This window comes from Taudactylus pleione, unplaced genomic scaffold (assembly GCF_031769625.1).
Source record: "Taudactylus pleione unplaced genomic scaffold, aTauple2 ptg000157l, whole genome shotgun sequence".
Classification (NCBI taxonomy): domain Eukaryota; kingdom Metazoa; phylum Chordata; class Amphibia; order Anura; family Myobatrachidae; genus Taudactylus; species Taudactylus pleione.
Genome location: NW_028284559.1, coordinates 6,349,946 through 6,372,740, shown reverse-complemented (window position 1 = coordinate 6,372,740; position 22,795 = coordinate 6,349,946). Strand labels below are relative to the sequence as shown.

The following is a 22,795-nucleotide window of genomic DNA, read 5'->3' as shown; positions in this document are numbered from 1 at the left end:
TGAAAATAGACTGGGTATCTTTAAGCAATGGGATATGTATCTCTAATCAGTAAAGAGCGTGTTAGTGGTGTCTGGTCCGTGCAATTTATCCTATTGTTATATTTGGCTCACTTTGTCCCCCCTGTGAGGCTAAATTGGCAACTGTCACAATGGAGGCTTTGTTTAGTCTTCTCTGGATCAACACAATTAATATTTGCGACAGGTTGAACATGACACAGAACAGAGGATTTTTTTAAACTTTATCTTTATTTAACTATGTAGAATAACATACTAATTGTAACAAATGGACTGGTATTACAGTTTAATATACTACATGCTCACTTTATACACAGTAACAACAATATTATGTCATGTAGAATGTAGCTAGTACTGTAATCTTAGGAAACAGGCTAATGATAGAAAAGGACACTTGTAAATGAAACAGGCTTCATTGGTTTCCTTCTTTGGGTGCATCTCAGATGTAGAAAGTCCTGAAAGTCCCTGAGCTACTCTTCCAACGATGCATAAGGCAGTCCCATAGTGGTGGTGCACATTCTTGCACATTATTTGATGTTCTTCTGTATTCTTTGTTTGTTTATGTGCTGTGTTAAATCCTCTATCCTCAAGTCCTTCAGCTGCAGCAAGTGCTCCAGGCGCTGGACTTTCATTTGTAGTATCTGGCAAGGACAAAGTCAAAGTTAGGCCTGTGGAAGAGCTTATTTCTATGTGGTGCTCAAAGTTATTGTATATTACCATTATTACTATAGTGCCAGCACACTCCGCAGCACTTTACAATTAGAAACAGAGTATTGACACAAGCTCTATACAGCCAATGCTCAATGCTTCTGCCAACTTTATCCTATCCAATCATTTTGTACACAAATTTGCAGTACAAATAAATCAAGGCAAAAATACCTCAAGGAATCTATTTATATGATATTTTGTATGGCCAGACACAGCATTAGGACATATTACGGGCCAGATTACATTAGCCACAATAATTCAAATCGAAAAGAAATCCCTGGTGCCGCCAGCGCGTTAACCCATAGCTCCGGGAATTTATACAGGAATCTATGGGTTCATGCGAGTTAGCGTGGATTTATAATTGAAGAGCTCCGGGAGTAAAAGTCTGAGGCTAATAGCAATTTTCCTTGCACTGTAATTTTCCCGGTTCATTGAATCCAGCCCTAAGTAGCCTATTTTATACAGAAGTAATATTTGCAGAATATTGTGTACAATTTTCAGAACATATTTCTTGTAATAAAGTCTTTGCATATTCTTATATTTTCTACTATTCTGAGCAATGTGGCGAGCCATTAAAGGTGTACGTTTTGTGCCAGCTTAGTGAACCTGTCTGGCTCCATTTCCAAAACTCACTCAGGTCAGTGGAAAATGAAAATAAATATATTTAGTTCCTTGCACACAATGTGGAGAAAGTACTGCAGACTTGTGTTCAGCTCTACACTGGCCCTAATAACGTCATGCTGTGTACTAGATATAGGATCATGCAGGGGTCGAAGCACAGTTTTTATACTGTAACACTTTTCTCTGGCATAACCAGCTATCAGTGCCAGCAAGGCAAGAGCCTAAAACAATATATATCTGACCACAGTGTTTGCTATGGTGTATCTCAATTCTGGGTGGCAGCTCAGTGTTCCCATGGCTGGCCAGCAAGTGCCCACTGCCGTGGGAAATGTGTTTTTTAAATAACAGATCTCTCCCAATTATAGAGACTCACATGAATCCTTACATACAGACGGTCTGGTTTCTCTTTCTTGTGGCAAACTGTCCTTTTTCAGAGCTTACAATTTAGCATGCGCCAATGGCTTTACCTTGATGTGGAGTTACAACATGTAACTAAACAGTGGGTGACTGCTGGTTTTTTCTACCGTTATCAGTTGGGATGGACTGCGGACAGATGAAAAACATCTGTTGTATCTAGAAAGAATCCTTTATGTTTTGTTTCAGAGCAACAAGGCGCCTGTTACACATTACAGACCTCTCCCATTCTAGCACAAGATAATATCTCAGAGGCCTTATCTGAAGACTGAACACAGCATACTGTGCTATGTATATTTGTTCATCCCCCCATAACTCCATATGCAGCAAAGCATCACGTTTATTTTGTATAAGGCAGAGTTTATGTCTGAAATAGTTTGAGGACACATGAAAAGTGCTGTGAGAGTTGTATGTTGGAATTCTGTTCTAAACAACTGAATGCCTTTCTGTTAGCAGATACTTTGCAAGTCTGGATTTCTGCTGTCATACATTGGATGCTTTAAAGAGTCTGAAACATGTAAGACTTTTTCCTGGCATTAAATGTGAAAAGATGTGTCCCGGATATAATACAGTAGCAGAACCAGATTAGACCATATAGGGTCTTAAGCATTCTAAAACAGATCCCATCTCCATCGAATATAATATAATCAACAATATGATACACACGCAGCAGGTTAACTCAATTGTAAAAGCAGCCAGTACCCTCAACATGATAGCAGCACCCATGCCCCTACAATATGTGTACAAGCAGTCAGTGCATCCCATGTGAAGCCAGCTGTTTGTGCTATTAGATGGTGTACCCAACATTATATATAGCAGGGACGTGCAGTTAGGGTAGGCAGGGGAGCAAGAGCCTCCCCTGTCATACTCCCTCCCTTATCATACCCCCTGTCATGCTCCAGAGTTTTGATATGAAAACAGTGTTTTCATACATGTGTGCCTCCCCAGTCATTGACCTCACTGCACAACACTGATATATAGTAATGCATCCACACAGAGGAGTAGCGTGGAACCATGACGCCCGGAGAAAGTGCATGTGATAGCGCCCCCCCACCCTGTACTGAACTGTGCTAGTGGGGTATGGCCAGCCTGTAGGGGAATACTGAAGTGAAGTGAAAAGCAGCAAACAGTGACAGTATCATGCTGGGGTATGGGGGCCCCATTGGGGGAATAAAATGCTTCGGTGATCTGAGTAGCATCTTTGGCACTGCTTTATTTATGTATAGCACCTAGGATCTGACTTATATCTCCTTTGAATCATTGTTATTAGTCAATAGAAGAGATTGTATTATATTTTCTGATCATTTAACTTAAAGTGACAGAATACATGTGCTAGAGTGAAATTCCACAGGGTGCACAGTTCATTACTGCAATTACGGCCTGAGCAGCCATCACTGGAGTGGGAACACCTATGGGAAGCTCCCCTCTTAGCTATGCTTCCACTTTGCAAATTTACATTGCACCTATATTAATGTGAGTACTATGTTCTGTCTGCCACCATTATTATTATTTCAGGTCTCCTAATATTTTTTAAAAGGCCTTTCAAATAACACTGTGTGGTCATGCCTGGGAAGATCTCATTACTTTGAATTGAAGTTTAGGATTTTACCTCAGATGTGTAACTATTAAGTCCGTTGAAGCACAATGAATACATTAAAGAATGAATGAATGAGGAGAGAAGGAGGGAGGGGATCAAAGAGGAGAGGGGAGAGGAAGGTGCTGATAAGAGAGGGGAGGTGTCAAAGGCCAATACGAAAGGAGAGGGGAAAGGCAAAGCCAATCAGAGATGGCCAATGACAGATGCCAATAAGAAAAGGAGAGGATAGGGGCAAAGCCAATCAGAGAGGACCAGTGACAGAAGCCAATAAGAAAAGGAGAGGAGAGGGGCAAAGCCAATCAATCAGAGAGGGCCAGTAACAGAAGTCAATAAAAAAAGGAGAGGAGAGGGGTGGTCACAGAAGCCAATAAGAAAAGGAGAGGAAAGGGGTGGTCACAGAAGCCAATAAGAAAAGGAGAGGAGATGGGCAGTCACAGAAGCCAATAAGAAAAGGAAAGGAGAGGGGCGGTTACAGAAGACAATAAGGGCCTGATTCAGACCCACTCGCAAGCGGCTGTCCGCTCGCAAGTGGGTCGATGTTGTGCTCTGCGCATGCGCACGACGGCGGGAGCTCCGTTGTGCGCATGCGCCAGACGCGACGAGCGAAGGACTTTCCTTTGCTCGTTGTGTCTGATCAAAGGGGGCGTGCTGTCGATGTTGATTGACAGCACGCCCCCTTTGGTGGGCGTGCCAGGGGCGTGCCTCCCTGACGGGGGCGTTCCCACGGGAATGCCTCCCGTCAGAAGCCGGCCCACTGACATCACTAGTGATGTCAGTGGGAGTGATTTTTGCTCTGATAGAGCCAAAATCACTCCGGGGCTTGCGGTTGAAAACCTCAACCGCAGGCTCCGGCTCGCAGTTTCGATGGTCGCGATGGTCAAGACCATCGCGGCCATCAAACTGCACGCTCGTATAGGCTGTGGGTGGTGACCCACAGCTATACGAGCGTCCAGGAGGACGCTCCATTTTTATGGAGGGCGGCCCTCATTCAGAGCGTGCGCTCTGCTCAGAGCGTACGGCTCTGAATGAGGGCCTAAGAGCGGAGTGGTGAGGGACAAAGAGTCGATCACAGAGGGGTGGTGACAGAATCCAATAAGAAAGGAGAGGGGAGGGACAAAGTTGATCAGAGAGGTGTGGTAACAGAAGCCAATAAGAAAGGAGTGGACAGGGGTAAAGAGCCGATCACAGGGTAGAGAGGGGAGGGAATTAAAGAGGCGAGAAGTGAATGTAATCAATCTGACAGGAAAGGTGAGGTGACAAGATGATCACAGTGGAGGGAGGGCCGGAGGGGAGACAACCTGGGCAGCTTGAGGCAGCATGAAATGTAGAAACGGATCTTAGATCTGTAACTTATTTAGGATATAGAGCAAACAAACCTGAGATGAAACTAACAGGCAGCTGTCACACTGTGCAGCGGCCCATGAATTCCGAAACTCTGGATGGCGCCCTCTGTCCATTTTGGCGCCTGGAGCTCATGCTCTACTGGAACCACCCTCGCTACACCCCTGCGATCCACATTCTACAGGCAGCCTGTCTCCCTCATTTTACACCAGCAGTAAGTTCAAGTTAGCAATAGTGACCCCCACATTGCACCAGCAACACGTGATCCCCACAGTCCTTCCAAAATAATTGCACTCACTACCATGACAATGCTGGGTATCTACACTACAATTACCACTAGCACATCAAGAAATCCCCCCTGACAGACTGGAGAGCAAGCACCTTCTTAAGCCCTGTTAAGCCCCGCCCCCTCGCGACAAAATGCTGCGATTCGCGGGTAGATCGGGAGGAGGCGGAGCCAATATGACGTGATATCATTAGAATCGCATCATTTGACTGACCTGTCATCGAGCGGGAGAAACTTAAATTGGGTTCTGAAAGGAAAGGGGAGCTGGTGGAGGGCTTGAAGGAGAGGGGAGCCAGATGTAGAGCGTTTGGAGAGGAAGATATGCCGAGCAGCAGCATTGAGGACAGACTGGAGAGGAGAAAAAAATCCCTCTATAAGAATAGTTTTTAATGTTCCTCATTAAACTATGCAAGGGCTTATATTTTGGGGGTAATTCTTTTTGATACGGAGAAACACCAGTGCTTAGACCAGAAGTTCCCAAACGGTCCACGTTTTTAGGATAACCATGCTTGGGCAAAGGTGACTTAACTAGTACCTCAGTCTTTTGATTTAACATCTGCGCTCAACCATGGATATCCTTAAAACCTGGACTGTTAGGGTGCCTTGAGGACCGAGTTTGGGAACCTCTGGCTAAGACCCTTTGTTTACAGTAGACAGACTGCATATACTTAGCTTCCTCCCCAATGATGGGGAAGCATCAGTGAAGGAAAGTACTAGATTGTACACAGAAGTGAAGTTTATATTTGCAAAATAAACAATTGAAGTATTTTGCACATACTGTATATCTCCTAAAAAAAATAACTAAAATTAACTTATCATTTTAAATTACTTTTTTGTTAATGTTTTTTTTAAGTGTGTGACAATATGTTTTCCTCTTCTGCACAAAATATTCATGATAATTGTATGATATCTTTGGTTCCATTAACCTTTTAAAAACAGTATATTAGCTTGTTCCGTGGCCAGTTACTGTACTACTCGGACCTATAATAATTTTTCTTTAGTTACAATCTCGTGTTAGTTTGCAATTATTCTGGGACACCAAAGGAGGAAAATCCCATCAGAATATACTGTACTGCATCATACTTGATAATGAAAGGACCACAAATCCCACCTGGGATCGTGACCTAGGAGCTGTGCACCTCTAGATTCTCAGGGGTGAATCCAATTCTCTGCAAAGTCTGCACAGTGCCGCAGAACGCCATGGTGACAATGGGAACACTGGCACAAAGTAGACACCGACATTGATAATTTTCCTTTGGACCCCTAACCTGAAGGAACAACATGTTGTGGATGTGCACATCCGAACACTGTGGCCACATATTGCTGGGAATTTAATTACAGTGTTGTCCATTCTGACTGAGCTCTAGCAAACTCAGGTGTAGAGGTTTCCACTATCAACATTTATTTATTTACAGATATTTATAAAGCGCACACATATTCTGTAGCGCTTTACAGAGAATCATTAACATCAGTCCCTGCGCCAATGGAGCTTATAATATATAGTCCCTATCACAAGGACACACACATACAAACTAGGGTAATTTTTTTCTGTCAGAAGCCAATTAACCTACCAGTATGTTTTTGGAGTATGAGAGGAAACAGGAGTATCCAGAGAAAAGACACCCAAACATGGGAGAACATGCAAACTCTGTACAGATAGTGCCTTGGTCAGGAATTGTGCTGTGTGGCAGTATTGCTAACCACTATGCAAACCGTGGTGCCCAACATCTCATCTCACTTTTTGGATTCCCAACTAACTTCATACTTTGGATTAAGATACAAAAACATAAAAAAAAGTGTGTCTGCTCCTTTTTTTTTTTTAAACCTTTTTAAGAATCAATCTATCCTATGCTCTCTAATAACTATTAGGGTGTGGAATATGGTATGTATACATAAACTGCACATTCCAACCTTCTTCTTCACAAAAGTTCATAAGATAAACTTAATACCACATGAAAAGTTCAGATGTGTATATACAGAGAGGCCTGCCCTGCAGTTGCTCACTCTGAGCAAGCCTCACCCACGCAATACAGTCATGGCTCCTGATGGACGCAGCACAGTAGTGTTGTTGGAACCTCCAAACTGCAAACAAAGTCTCTGAGAAGCAGAGATCTAAGCTCCCATCAAACTCACTTGAACAGTTTCCTGTAGTGCTAGCAATTCTTGTTCTTTTTCTTCCAACAACAAGCGTACACCAGGTTCCAGATGTGCATATGGGTGTGAACGACCGTCCGGTCTGTAAGACAATATGACAGTATGCTCAGTTGTCAATGCAGCTTCCTAGTTAAACTGGGAGCACAGATAGGAACAACAACAAAATATAAAAAACAGATGGTTTACATAAATCATCCCAACCCTGCAGTAACCCCCTCACCCTGGTCTCAAACCTATAAATCTCTCTGTCTGTGCACTTGGGTTTGACCTCTGCCTGTGAGATGCTTTGCTGACTACACAACTTTATGAGTACAGAGCAATCAAGGTCGGTAGAGGTGGTGGTGGGGGTTTGGGGTTGAGGCTGCAGTTTTCCCCCTCTCTCTGCTTTTGTAAGACTACTTGTGGTTTGAAGAATTTATTTAACTACAAAATATAATTTCATATTGTCCTGCTTTCTGTTATACATTGCATCTATTTCCCAAATGAGTTCCAAACATGAATATGCTGCTAGGCCACAAATAGAAAATGTAAACAGAGTTTATGATTCCAACTTATGCCATAGGTATTAATATCTTTTACAATACACAGCGAATTGAGAGATCACACTTATCCATTTTCTACTAGAGGTGTTTTGACTGTTTACAACAGGGATGGGGAACATCAGGCCCGGGGGCCGTATAAGGCCCTCGGAATCATTTGGTCTGGCCTTCAGAGCTTTTTTTTTGCTAGCCTCATCTGGCTAGCAGGGGGCCTAGAATTGCACCCTGCAGCCAGAATCTATTCAGCAGTGCCACCTGGAGCTTCCTTAGGATGCGTCAGACGGTCACACCCAGGGCCGGATTAATAATGGGGCTGATGGAGCTACAGCTCCAGGCCCACCACCAGAATAGGCCCACAGCAGCATCTTACAGGATAAAAAAATAAATTTGCTTCATCCTTCATTAGCCTGCCAGATCGATGCCCCGCCCCCACAACCCCGGCCGAGACCAACCCTCCTCCCCAGACTCGGACTGAGCTGCCCGGGAGGTAATTCCCTGGTGAGCCCCGTTCTGTGAGGGGGCGGGGCTTAGCGGGCCATAAAGGGGGGGCTCGCTGCCATCAGGGCTGGATTAACAGCTGTGTGGGCAGCTGTGTTAAGATCCAGCCCCCTGCCGTCCGAAGCCCCGCCGATGGTCAATGTAGCTCCGCCCACCGGCGCCATCCAAAGCTCCGCCCACTCGGGTAGGGTAGGCAACCCAAAGTTTCATCCCTTTACCTCAGCAAATGAGTCAGGTGGACTGGAGACTGTACTGTAGTGGGCACTGATGGTATGAAAATAAGTGGGGCCGCAGAGGCTGAGCTGTCTTCAGAAGTAGGACAAGGAAAATACCGACCATCCCTACTGGTCAGTGTAATATGATCTGGTGCTGCTTTGTGTTCTCTGAGTTCTAGAGTGTGATCTTTCCTGGGGCCATGTGTACTGTATGTTTTAGTATGTGTGTGTGTGTGTATATATATATATATATATATATATATATATATAACTGCAGTCTAAAATTAAGGTAACTGCAATCTAAAATTAAGTGGAAGTCCAGGAACAGAGCATTTTGTCCGCCAACACTGACCACTCGCTCACTGCCCACAAGGTTTGCCGCTATATCGCTTCCTGCTTCGCCTCTTTACCGAGGCGAAGCAGGAAGCACTAACAATGAGATGTATGAACATCTCATCGGCCGGAGTGGGGGATTCCTGCCTGAATACACAGCACATCAGCCTAGTGCTGATGCGCTGTGTCTCAGTCCCGCCCGGCTCCACTGAGCATGCGCGGGATCTTGCAAGTATCGCAAAATCCTGCGTGCAGCCCTGGAGCCGGCAGCCACTGCAGCAGTGACAGCGCTGTCCCTGCTTTGGGGATAGGGCATTGCCAGGTTGTAGCTGTTGATATCGACAGCTGCAGCGAGCGGAATGGTCAGGCGAACTGACCGTTCATACATTGCCCAGGCTATAGGCACTGCTATCTTCTAGATACCAGCGCCGATAATGACGGGTGCATAGCGCCCCTGTCATTTACCACCAAACCCCCCATCATACATTGGGGAAAAGCAATAGCAGCGCGATACCGATTTGGCGCTTAATACATCTCCTCCACTGTCTCTGAAGCACTGGAAGTTTCTGACGTGTGTTTGACTACTGCATATCTTCAATAAATGATTCCGCGCAGCAGCATCAGGGGACGTGGCTGGGTAGAGCTCCGAAGAAGGTGGAAGGAACAGTACAGACACAGGCGGCCTAGCAGAAGCGTCTTAAGAGAGGAGGGGGCCCGTGTGCACTCCCCGTGTGGGGCCCCCTCCTCTCTCCTTGGTGGCCGGCAGCCGACTGACGCGGCTGGCCAGCCACCGGTGCATTAGTAGACTCCGGGCACTAGAGTGTGCCTGGAGTCTACTGCGCATGCGCAGAACACCAGAAAAATGGGCGTGGCGGACATTTTCCGGTGTTCTAAGCAGCACTGACAACTGACGCGGGACCACGGACAAGTGAGTGTAAAATAATATGGGTCCAGGGTGTGCGGTGCGGGGCCCCCCTGGACCACACTGCACCCATTATAGATACGCTACTGCGGCCTAGATAAAACAGTGTCTCAAGTTTAATTAGAGTTGGGGACTAATTATGGGTACACACTGCACAGATATATCTGTAGATTGAGTGATCTGCAGATATTCCTGTAGATGATGGTCATTCAAATATACTAGAATGACCATCATCTTCCAAGCAGCTGCAGGTTCTGCTGGCCGGGGACGCTTCGCGACCCCCTCCTCACGTCTGTCGCTGCTTGAGTATGGGCGATCGGGTGATCACTCGTACTCACTTGCCGATGGACAGATATATCTGCAGATATGTGGCTATCGACTGTGCAGCACAGCTGACACGATGTGTCTGTGAACTATGTCATTTACAGACATATAGCTGGTGCACACTGGCCAACGGGCACCCAATATATTGGCCGATCAATTGATCGGCGAATATATCTGCCAGTGTGTACCCAGCTAAGGGAAATGTTTAAGACCAGCCTGGCCAAAGGGACAACTATCGCAACAGATGGTCGGGATTGCTCCGATGTGATTCCAGGCTGTGACTTCGGTCACAGCGCTGGAATCACGCAGGTGCAGCAAGGAGGTGACTGACACCTCCTTCTGCATTTGCATTTTAGATGGATGGAATTACACAGACGCTTTTTCTTTTAATCTAAACTATTCTAGCACTCAAGGAAAGGCAGACTATACAGTACATAGCCTTTCACAAAAACAACAATTTTTTTTTTGTTATAGCTTCAGTACTGGGCAGATACAATTAGCTGCAGGATTGCTAAAGCTCCATCCTGCTATTCATTTGAAGGGTCACTACCCTGCAGGTTAAGCCCAGAGGGTGCACTTAATGTAGAAAACTCTGAGTTAAATGCACCCTCTGGGGCTTAACGCTCAGGATAACCATAGATTCCAGACACCTAATGCGGAATCTATGGGCTAATAACACAAGTTAGCCACAGGTTTACCGCGCATGTAAAATGCATAAATGAATAGTGCCGGCCGTTAAATCCGGACCTTTACCTGCACTGTAAACACTGTGGCTGATGAATCTACCCCTATAAATTAAGGTAGTTGAAGGTAGACGCTAGCTATGCCCCATGAAACTAGCCACACCCCATAGCAGAAACTACACACCCTATGCTGACCATACCCACACAGCTCTGATCACGCTCCCACATCACTAGTCACATCCCCTGTAGTGGCACACAATAGGCCCTTAATAAATTTCAGCTCCAGGCCTATGTGGACCTTAATCTGGCACTGGTCACACCGCTGCCCTTACAGCTTCCCGGAGCATCCTCAGGATGCTCTGGGCATTGCTGCAATCACCAGCAATTGTGGCCCCGCCCCTGTGTGATGTCACATGGAGGGTGTGTGGCCTGCACCAGGCCCGTAAATAATGTTATATAGCTGATGTTTGCACATGCTGGTACCAACCAGAAGGAAGTCTCTAACTTCCAGTGTATATTATATGCACAATTACAGGGGAAAGGGGGAGGGGCTGGACCACACACCCTCATTTTAAACATAATAAAAGGCATTACCATGCTGAATCTTGTAGTACCATGCTGGAAAAAAAAAGATGCAGGTGCATACTCTAAGCCAGGGATGGGGAACCTCAGGCCGGTGGCCATTTAAGGCCCACGGAACCATTTGGTCTGGCCCTCAGAACTGTTTTCTGCTAGCCTCATCTGGCTAGCAGGGTGCCTAGAATGACACAATGAAGCCAGAATCTATGCAGCAGTGCTGCCTGGAGCGCTTGAGACGGTCACACCGCTGCCCTTACAGCTCCCCGGAGCATCCTCAGGATGCGCCGGGCACCGGCGATTGTTGTCCCACTCCTGTGTGACATCACACGGAGAGCCGTGTCCTGCACCAGGCCCGTGAATAATGTTAAAAATATCAAAATGGCCCTCCGCAGAAAAAAGGTTCCCCACCTCTTGTTTACAATGAAAGAAACATTAGCTAGAAGACACTTCACATTGCAGGAAAGGGCAGTCATAAGTGATGGAATACATTGGGCAGTGGGCCTGATTCAGAGCCGGACGCTATTTGCGCTCGCTCGTTCAGAAAAAGGGGCCTTTTCTGTTGACGCCTCTATGTCTGAGTGAGCGAACGAAATATGCGCTCGCTATTTTGTAAAAACGCCCCCTGGCCGGTCGCATCCTACGTCATCTCCGCTATTTATTAGATTAATCGAGTACATCGAAAGGCGTCTGAACTGCTCGCAGTGCTTGTGGTTGGATTTTCCTACCGCAATCATGCGAACAGTTCAGGATAAGAGACAACCAAGTGACGTGGCCGATGACGCTGTTTTGTTAATTATGCACACCCTTAAAACGCCCGTTTTGACCGTTTGGCACGCCTGCGTTCGGATCTCCACTCCCTGTTTTCAAGCACCTTCCCCTGTTACCACCCACAAACGCCTCATCCTGTCACTCAAATTAGCAGGCATTCACTATTTTGTGAACACACTATTTCCGACCGCACTGACTGGTTGGCGTATGCGCATTATGACCCATACGCATGCGCAGATGTGCGAACATCGCTCGGAGCGAACGAGCGGCCGCTTCCGAGCGGCTCTGAATCAGGCCCAGTGTCAGCTAATCAGTTGTATTTAAACCCATGAGAACTTTTACAAATTTCAAAAACACTTTCTGGATGAAACATTTGCATACATGATCTATACTTATAATAAAATTGCAATGGTTGTGTCTGTACATAGAAATGTACTCCTTGGGACTGTGTATGAAATATGGAGACAAAAAAAAACAAAAAACAGAATTTTTGTCTGTCTGTTTGTTCCGGCATCACACAAAAAATACGGGATGAATTTGGATTCAATATTTTATAGCTTAGTCACCTACAAAGAAACTGAGGTATGTATTATCTCAATGTGACATCAGGGAGAGGGACAATAAAGGAAAAACCAGACTCTTGACACTCGGCACGCTCAGTGTGCCGGATTCTCAAGTGAAATATGACTAGATGTACAGTATATAAATGTAATGTTTTTGGGAGAAATATACTTTTAGGGACTGTTTATGAACTATGGAGAAATTTTTTTTTTTTATCGGAATATGCACAGGCTCCTCAAGTCCAAAATGACTATATGTATACTGTATATATAAAAAATAAATTTATAGACCTGAGGGCGCTAATCAACAATGAGTTACAAAATGTTATATTAAAGTATTGGATAGTCAGTATCTATAAGAAGAATCCTTGTACTTGTTCCAATTAGAGGTGAATCAAAGCAGTCCAGAACAATTATTCACTTAATTTTTCTTCATAAGATGTAAAGGAACTGTTATGTTGAGTGGAAATGTCATCAAATACAATGGAGTCAAATAGCCAACGTCTTTGTTAGGTAGATGTTAACCACCAACCACCCCAAAGGGTGTGAGCTCATTGGTGGAAACCTGACGTGTGACAGATGTATGGCGTTTGGCGCCGTAGCAATCTGTCCCACATCAGGTTTCCACCAATGAGCTCACACCCTTTGGGGTGGTTGGTGGTTAACATCTATCTAACAAAGCAGGGGCGTTTTAAGAGAGGAGGGGGCCCATGTGCAGCCTCCGTTTGGGCCCCCTTCTTCCTGACTGCGGCTCAGCGGCACTGAGCGCTACAGATTCTGGCTTCATGCCAGAATCTACAGCGCATGCGCGGGTCTCCGGGAAAATGGCGCCAGCGCCTACTTTCCCGGGGAAATCTTTTCTGCACATACGCAGATCACTGGGAAAATGGGCGCCGCCATTTTCCCAGTGAGTGTTTGCTGCTCTACAGCGCCGGTCCGGTGCTGCGGAGCAGCACTTTTGGAATCGGCGGAGAGGTAAGTATAATTACCTACGGGTGCAGGGTGTGCGGTATGGGCCCCCCTGGACCCGGAGGCCCAGGTGCCCCGCACACATTATACATACATCCCTGTAACAAAGACATTGGCTAATCGACACCATTTTATTTGATGACATTTCCACTCACCATAACAGTTCCTTTACATCAGGGGTGGGGAACCTTTTTTCTGCCAAGGGCCATTTTGATATTTAGAAAATCATTCGGGGGCCATACAAAATTATTAACTTAAAATTTGCCTCCTATATTTGGTTAAAAATGTTATTAACTCACCCTTAATGCGATGGCGGTAAGTAACTGCTTCCCTTTGGTATGTTGCCAGGCAGAGTCTGGAGGGGCAGTCCCTATGGATGTGTGACAGGCAGATTGATAAGGCAGCCCTGGGGTCCTCTCAGTCCTAACCAGCCTGATGACAGCACTGACTGTACACACCCCCTGCTGTGCCACCACTGCCTGCTTGCCCGCGCTGTTAGGGTGAGACCCTGCACGCCCCTGCACTAACCAGCTCAATGGCAGCCATATGACAGCCCTGATTCCCCCCCCCCTTGTGCGCTGCCTGCCTGTCGCCGCTGATGGGGACAGAGCCCTGCATGCCACTCAATGACAGCCCTGACACCCTGATCCCCCCCTGTGCTACCTGCCGCCACTGATAGGGAGAGAGCCCCTGCACTAATCCGCCCGATGACAGCCCTGACACCCTCCACCGCTGCGCTACCTCCCGCCACTGATAGCCGATGACAGCCCTGACACACAAACCCTCCCCCCGCTGTGCTACCTGCCGCCGCTGGTAGCGAAGCGGGGGGAAGGGGTGTGTCAGGGCTGTCATTGACTACCTGCCGCCGATGACAATCCTGACATCCCCGCTCTCCCACTGCGCTACCTGCCTCCGCTGACAGCCGCTACACTACGCTGATTCTGCTGCTGCTGCCGCTGACAGCCGGCCGGGCCGGATGATTTCACCTTGCGGGCCGTATACGGCCTGCGGGCCGGAGGTTCCCCACCCCTACTTTACATCCTATGGACAAAAATTAAGTGAATAATTGTTCTGGACTGCTTTGATTCACCTCTAATTGGAACAAGTACAAGGATTCTTCTTATAGGTAAGGACTATCCAATACTTTAATATAACATTTTGTAATTCATTGTTGATTAGCGTCCTCAGATCTATCATTTTATTTTTTGTATTATTTGTTAGGTTCCCGCTGACAGGGGTCCCACTTTGAGGTGCTGCTAGCATTAACCTTAGCACTAAATAAGGGTGTTTTTATTATTGTATATATATATATATATATATATATATTATATACACATATTGCACACCCCGAACACAAAGTTATATATGATTGCATATATAAATACATAGATATAAATATCTCAAGATCTATTTTGCAGGAAAATCCAACTATATATTAAGCATTAATCAGGCAGCTTATCTTGACTCATGAAGTTGCAGTATATATGTCAATCCAGTAGATGGCGCACCAAGACAAATACTACATATCATAGAGTCGCTTCTCATATTACTTGCAACCTTTCAGTGTTACTGTAGGTTAAGTGGCTTACTCACGAGTTAGTAGCCCCAAGCATAATTTTGTGTTAATCCCTGAAGGAAAAACTGCAAATATTGTTTACAAAGACATTTTGCGATCAATTTCTACAATATAAAATACACATCACAATATTAGATGCCACTACTGTCTTTGTAAAATTTGTTCCGCTGAGAAATAATAGACAATGGGAGCAAACGCTAGTACTGTATAAAACAAGATATTTTTTAAAACATACCAAATTATAAAGACTCATTAAATAGAAGTGACTACATACATGTGTCTTCCTTTAACTATTCCCAAATTCTGTTTCACAAGACAGTGATTGATATGATCTCATGCTATGCCGTCAACCGCCCATAAACAGCAAATAAATAAATCAATTGTTTAAAAAGCAGGAGTCATATCTCTCGCTCTGCTTACTGATTTTAACTAACCGCTGCAACCGTCATCATCATTACTAGGTGCAAGAGACCTGTCTGAAATATGCTTCCCTTCTCCATGCATATGACACTACTATGATATCTCTTGCAACTAGCCGCCCACTTTCAGCCTATTTCAAGAAGTAAAGCAAGAAGATCCAGCAGAGATCAGTCTGACTAATAGGTTCACAATAACGCACAAACTCGCTTCTACACTGTATGGTAATACTCGCTATTTTCATCTGTAACAAAAGATACCGTTCCGACTCAGAATCAGGCTCACACTTGTCGGGAGATATTCTGAAGGTACACATGTACTATGCAGTGTTATATAAGCATTGCCTGCCATTTAATACCAAAATTTCATGCTACTATGTGATGCCTTAACACAACGGGCCTGATTCAGAGGTCGCAGCTACACAGCCCTTCCCTGGTGTACATCCGTACACATGGATGTGTAAGGACTGAGAAGTCCACTATGTGCGTCTGTAGACGCTGTAATATCGCTCGGTGCGGCTTAAGACGCCACCATCGGTTGCATCATCGAAACTTGCACTAGCCTCCAATGTGAGCAGTTCAGAATCTACAGCGACACGCTCGGGACATCCCCATAAGATGACACATCTCTATGCATCTGAAAAGCCACCCCCAGCACTTTTAGAAGACATCTCTGATACCGTGAATCCTAAAATCCAATTTTATATGGAACCCAGAAAAGTACCATTGGGATCTTTAGTTTAGGGGTAGCTTTTATAACTCTCGAGGAGTGCACGTCTTTATTTTTGGGTGGCTGCTACATTTGACACAAATTGATTGGCCATTTATTTTTATCTCTGTAATCAGACATATCTGGACAAAATGTAACCCTGCACATTCAGAGCCAGCCCAACACCCATAGCTGTATTACATGCCCTGGTAAGTAAATGACATAAAAAATATAGCACACACTTAATTTGATTGGACACAGGATACATCTTGGAAGATTCATATAATATTTATATTTTTCATGATACATGTGTGTAGTGCAGATATATATCAATATAATAATTGTACAATCTCGCACCCTGCTAACGGTTCCTACTGTGGATGGGAGATTTGGGGCAGGGGTAGGGAGGAGAGAGAGTAGAAAAAAGGGCAGTGGAAAGTTCACCTGGGGTAATTGTAGAGAGGGTCCAAACTACTAGTGAATGTATAGTATGTGTGTGTGTATCTAATATTTATTTTGTCCTCTGCATAACTCAGTCGTTTTTCACATCTCTCATTAATTAATGTTGAAGCTACAGTCCATAAGGTTAAAATTTATTTATTTTGTATATACACATACTGTAATCAATACTATAGATACACGTTGGTCTGTAAATTGGATTTATTTTGGTTATTATTTTGTGATATCTGAGGGCAATAAAGTCACGTGTCATGCCATGATATCCTTGTATCCAACACGCTGTGTCTGGCACTCTGGTAACATTAATGGCAGCCTGAGATGAGAAAGTGGCTGCTAGAGGCCAGGCACAAGTAGTTTGAATTGAGGCTGAAGGACAGTTTATTCACATGTCAAAATATTTAACTTACAATGTCTGCTGATTACATGAACTCTAAATAAAGGTGCTTAGAAGTTGCCTAAAGGCGATGTGTCAAACCTAAACAAGAGTTCTTATATATCTAACCTGCACTGTGGTGCTGCGCCTGTCACTTCTCTGTAATCATAGACTAGTCACTTAGGGAACTGCCTGACCAGCTACCAGAAGTGGTTTAATGCCAACTGCACCTCGTTTTGCAAATCACTTTTTTTATTTTTGTTTCCTTCCAAGTAATTAATTAATTAGTTATTAATTAAAATAATGTTTTCGTTTGGTGACCATTTAAAACATGAAGGCAGCTTTAGGCATGGCAATAAAATACTTGGCAAATTAATATTTGCAGTCAGAATTTCTGTTGCTTTATGAATGGTCTTATTTAATTTGAAAATAATAAGTAAAGCAGCTGTACACAAGCAAGAATGTAAGAACTACGTAATTATGGATACAGGGCCTGATTCAGAGGCGCACGCTATTTGCGTGCGCTTGCTCTGAATCAGGGCGTACCTTTTTTTATTTACCCGGCCACCAGGCCGCTCGCACAGCTGTGGGTGACCACCCAAAGCTTGTGCGAGCGGCCTGGCGATGGTCGTGATTATCGCGACCATCGGGCTTGCGGCGAGACCCTGCGAGAGGGTCTCGGCTCTCGCAAGCCCGAGTGGACTTCCTGCTCTAATAGAGCAGGAAGTCCACTACTGACATCACGAGTTCCTAAGGGAACGCCTGTGTTTGTGCAGCCACCCCTCCTCCTCACCTACAAAATGGGGCGAGCTGTCAATCAGCATCGTCAGCAGCCCCGTCATGTAGTGAGCCCCGGAGTGATGGAGCTGCCGTCGCTCGCTGGGGCTCGCACATGCGTACTCCGGAGGTGGAGCGTGCGCAGGGGCCAAACATCGACCCGCTTGTGAGCGAGTCTGAATCAGGCCCACAGTTCTGAATAATGATAATGAATGAAGAGGAATGACAATAGGTCATATATCTATTAACTGCAAAAAATATAAAAGATTTAGTGGAAACGCGGAACAGATGTCCATGAAGGATGTCCTTTTGCCTCGTTCCGAGATCCGAACTTGGCGGGAAGTTCTGAGCCAAAACCGAAGCACTCATCTATAGTGGAAACCACGAGTACCTCTAGCAGAATAACTTATTTACAATGTCTCTGGTACTCTGGAATAAAATCTATAGTTTACATAATTCCCGTATTAATCAATAATTAAAACTCTTCTTAAATTAAAAATGTAAAACTACAAAACAAACTATCCATAAACATTAAATTATACACTGCTTGATATTCCTCTGTTGGTTTTATTTTTGTTCCACAGGCTAGTACATCTTTGTAAGCCCGCTAGTATGTGTAGATCAGACACTCTAGGGTATAATTACTAAAGGTAGATTTTAATCGATGTTGTGTTTCTGGGGCTAACATAGCTAACACAGGGCCTGATTCAGCAAGGAACTTGCTTATATGCACGCAATCGGTCGATGTTTGTGCTCTGTGCATGCGTATGTAATGCAGTGCACGAACTAGCAATAGCAATCGGAACTGCGATTGCAGAGGCTACGCAGGCCAAGCGCAGAGTGAATGACAGGAAGTGCCATTTGTGGGTGGTGACGGGGGGTGGTCGGGTGAACGCAGACGTGCCAGTGCGTTTCAACGCTGTTGCAGGGGCGTGCATAAGTTATCCACTGCGTGGCCATAAGCAGTCAAAACACTGATAGCGTGCGTGGATGTTAGCAATTTCTGAGTAAGGTCAGGGCTTGTGCAGGTGTGCATATGGGTCCCATGTTACCGATGGTTTTGGTATGTTCCCCTAGTATACGGATGTGAGTAAGGGGAACTGGGCGTCCTTATGTCAGGATGCGATCACAATGTGAATGCACACATTAAATAGCACCGCTGATATTAGCAACTGCTGTGCGAGTGTATAAGCAGAATTGCGATCCGTAATGAATCAGGCCACAGTTACTAATACTAATACTTACAGAACCAAATCAAAAACTGTCTGTTAGTAAATGTGTAATTTAGTCCCAGAAAATTGACCTAGAGTAAATATACCCCATCTGTATACCAGTACATAACTTTGTACCATGTGACTGCTGATACTCTGTCAGATAGTAACACAACATTTTGTGCAAGGTAAAATAAACAAACACATAACCTTGAACAGTTGTAACATGGAAAAACAAACCGTGAGGTGTGACAATAGAACAGATGTATCGCTGTTAAATGTTAATGAGGTTGTCCAACTTTTGACAACTTGATCACAATTGGGTGTTTGCACCAGGAACCTTTTATGTGAAACGAAGACTCAGCTAAAACGTGCGCTCATTTAGGGGGAAGGGGGTTACACATCAGAAGTATGTTTAGCCGGCCAACCCAATAGGCGACGGGACCCTGTATTGGTGTGTATACACACTGGCATGATGAAGGGGACAACGGCGTAATGTAAGATGCCATGCTGCATTAGGCAGCATGGCATCGTACACAATGTCTTCTGGTTGGCAGCGCAGCCAACTAAAAGATATTGCATGCGTTCGCGCAATCGGGAATACACACTTGACTGTTTTGTCATTTCAATTAGCTCGGAAACAACAAATCGGGCCGATATCGTATATGTGTGTATTTATTAAATTATTTATTTAAATAATGTTTCGGTTCCTCCTCACATTGAGAGGCTCGTCACTTTTTTAACTAAGCTGTAAACAATAGGTAGATTTATTGTCACCATCTGATTTAAGCTGTTCATAGTTTAGGTAGGGTGAGCAAGGGCACCTGCATAATTGGGACAATATATATTGTAGGAGAACTTTCTAAAAGTGGACAAATTAGGAAGTTACAGAGGGTAGATCTACCTGTTATATTCCAAGTTGCATAAAGGTGGAATACTGAACCCCATTACATCGGGTAAGAGACAGACTGTCTGCGATATCTCACACCACACTGCAGTGTATATGGCAGGGGTTCCCAACCACAGTCGTCAAGGCACACTAACAGTCCAGATTTTATGGATAGCCATACTTGAGCTTAAGTGACTTATTTAGTACCTCAGTTATTTTGATTTAACCATCTGTGCTTAAGCATGGATAGCACTAAAACCAGGACTGTTAGTGTGCCTTGAGGACCGAGGTTGGGAATCACTGGTCTATGAAGTCACTACTTGCTAATTGTGAGACACCTGCTAATCGCAAGATACATTGTAGCATGGATTAAGTCTGCCTCTCTGGCCATATTTGCGTCTGAATTGTTACAGTTGCCAGCTGATTTCTACCTTAAGACAAACGACGACTATTACAGAGAATAATTGGGTGGTATAAAAACCCTGCGTCTTAACATTAACTATCACTGCAGTGACGATTTAAACTAAGGAACCGGACCATTACACTTACCATTTGTTAGGAAGGACCCTGGGAATTTTTCCGGCTCTATATGTTTTCTTGGAACTATTTCTCCACAAGTGATTGATTGATTAATTAATTATTTGGGAATATTGTGCAATCCTTTTCCCTCCTGTTAATTGAGTTTAAGGAGGTGAGCATACTTTGTCTGCTAGGATTAATTTTATTGGTCATTACTATTATTACTATTTTTAAGAGTATTGTATATATATAGGTACAGCTATACCCGGCACTCCTGTAGTGTAGACGAATGCTCCGGTGCCATCCTGGGGTAGAAACCCATACACATGATACCAAACTAGGCGGCACTCAGGAGTCTGCGATGAAGTGAGTAATAAAAGTCCTTTATTCAGCCGACGTTTCGGGAGCTACCCCGTCATCAGGGACAAGATACAAACAGAAGTGACAAACATATACATATATTATTTCCTCTACAATGGTAGATACTATCTGCAACTGGCGGGGTGTGCGATGGGACCCAATGTGGCCCCATCGTACGCCAACGCCTTTATGTATCATGTTGAACAACAGTTGTTTTATGATGAGGGAATTTTACACGCATCTATGACATCGTATTTACGATATATAGATGACCTGTTATTAATATGGTCTGGGACTGAGCTACAGCTTAAAAAATTATTTGATGAACACAATTTATCTGACAATGTGGTGAAATTCACCTATAACATCAATAGGAGTAATGTCCAATTTTTAGATGTAGATATACGATTGTCTGGAACAAGTTTGACTACTGCATTATACGTCAAAAATACTGATAGGAATACCCTACTACAGCATGATAGCTTTCACCCTTTACCATTACGTAAGGGTTTACCCTTCTCACAATTTTTAAGGGTTAAACGCATCACTTCTGATGATACTAAATTGGAATCTGCTCTCAATGATATGTTGGAAAAATTTGTCCAACGTGGATATGTCCGTCATGAATTAGAGAAGATTAAAATGAGAGTGTCCAACATGAATAGGGCACAGGTAATGAACTCTAATAAAACCACTGAGATTAACAAAGAGTATAAAAGATTCCCTTGGGTAAATAGATATACCACTAATAGTAGGGCCATAGCTAAAAAGCTAAACGATGGTGGCCTATTATTAATACTGATCAAGAACTACCGGCATTGATGGGCACTCAAATCATGCCATGTTATACTAGAAGTCGCAGTATTGGAGATAGAATAATTAAACTTGATATTACAGGTATGTCTGTCAGTAAACCCACTCACTTTTTGAGCCATCGGATAGGTTGTTACAGATGCTTAGGGTGTGTAACATGTAGATCTTTGTTAGTGGGGGATTCATTCTCCCATCCTCACTCTGGGAAACGTTACAAAATTAAACATGCATTAACGTGTACATCCACATTTGTCATATATATGTTGTCTTGCCCGTGTGGCCTTTGTTACGTGGGGAAGACGGAGAGGAAATTTAAAGAGCGGATGGCTCTTCACCGTAGTGCTATTAGACAGGCTATTGAAACTGGTCATTCGGACCAACCTGTTGCCAGGCATTGGGTAGCAGCTAAACATGGGGTAGCTACAGTAAAAGCGATATTGATTGACCATGTCCCGCCTCTGAGACGTGGAGGGAACAGGGGTAAAATCCTATTACAAGTAGAAAGTAAATGGATACATTTATTAAACACGATATCTCCCAAGGGTTTAAATGAAACACTTGGATTGCAGTGTTTTTTATAAATACTGGCTTGTATCTAAATCACTCTATATCCCTATGATCTATGATATGCTGCTGGTCTTCTATTATATTTGGGATCTTACTTGTTTTGGTTTCCTTGTTACTCTGTGCTCCTCTATACATTGAAAGCCTAGGATGTGTGTATAGATATCTTTGTTCACTCTCTGCATTTTTGGGTCTATTCTTTGTCTGTACTGTATTATCATCGCACGAAGTCATAATCCGTATGGGATGTTATTTGAATATTATATAATGCCCATGGATTGATTCTTTTCTGCCATGTTAAGTACATGATAAGTATTTGCTATTGTTGTTTTTTAATTGGTGTTTTTTAATGTATGTTTTACTATTATTTACCTTGTACGTAGGGTTGCTAAGCAACCTTTTGTTATTGACACGTGACCGCTTACACTGCGGTCGCTGAGCCCCTCAAAAGTTCTGGTGCAACCAATCACCTTCAGAAGTCACACAATTAGTGAAATGAAGTCCACCTGTGTGAAATCTAAGTGTCACATGATCTGTCAGTATAAACACACCTTTTCTGAAAGGCCCCAGAGGCTTCAACACCACTAAGCAAGAGGCATCACA

The 22,795-nt window shown here is 44.2% G+C and overlaps 1 protein-coding gene across 1 annotated transcript in view; it reads right to left on the bottom strand.

Annotated features, from left to right (window-relative positions):
* Positions 1-275: 275 nt before the first annotated feature.
* Positions 276-22,795, bottom strand: part of LOC148521579 (sperm flagella and cilia-associated protein 1-like) — a 169,554-nt gene continuing 147,034 nt past the window's right edge. The window contains exons 6-7 of the mRNA XM_088475012.1: positions 7,116-7,218; positions 276-656 (exon numbers count right to left, since the gene is read on the bottom strand). Coding sequence (XP_088331138.1) covers positions 543-656; positions 7,116-7,218 — 217 coding nt within the window. The 3' untranslated portion in view covers positions 276-542. The remainder of the gene's footprint in view (positions 657-7,115; positions 7,219-22,795) is intronic.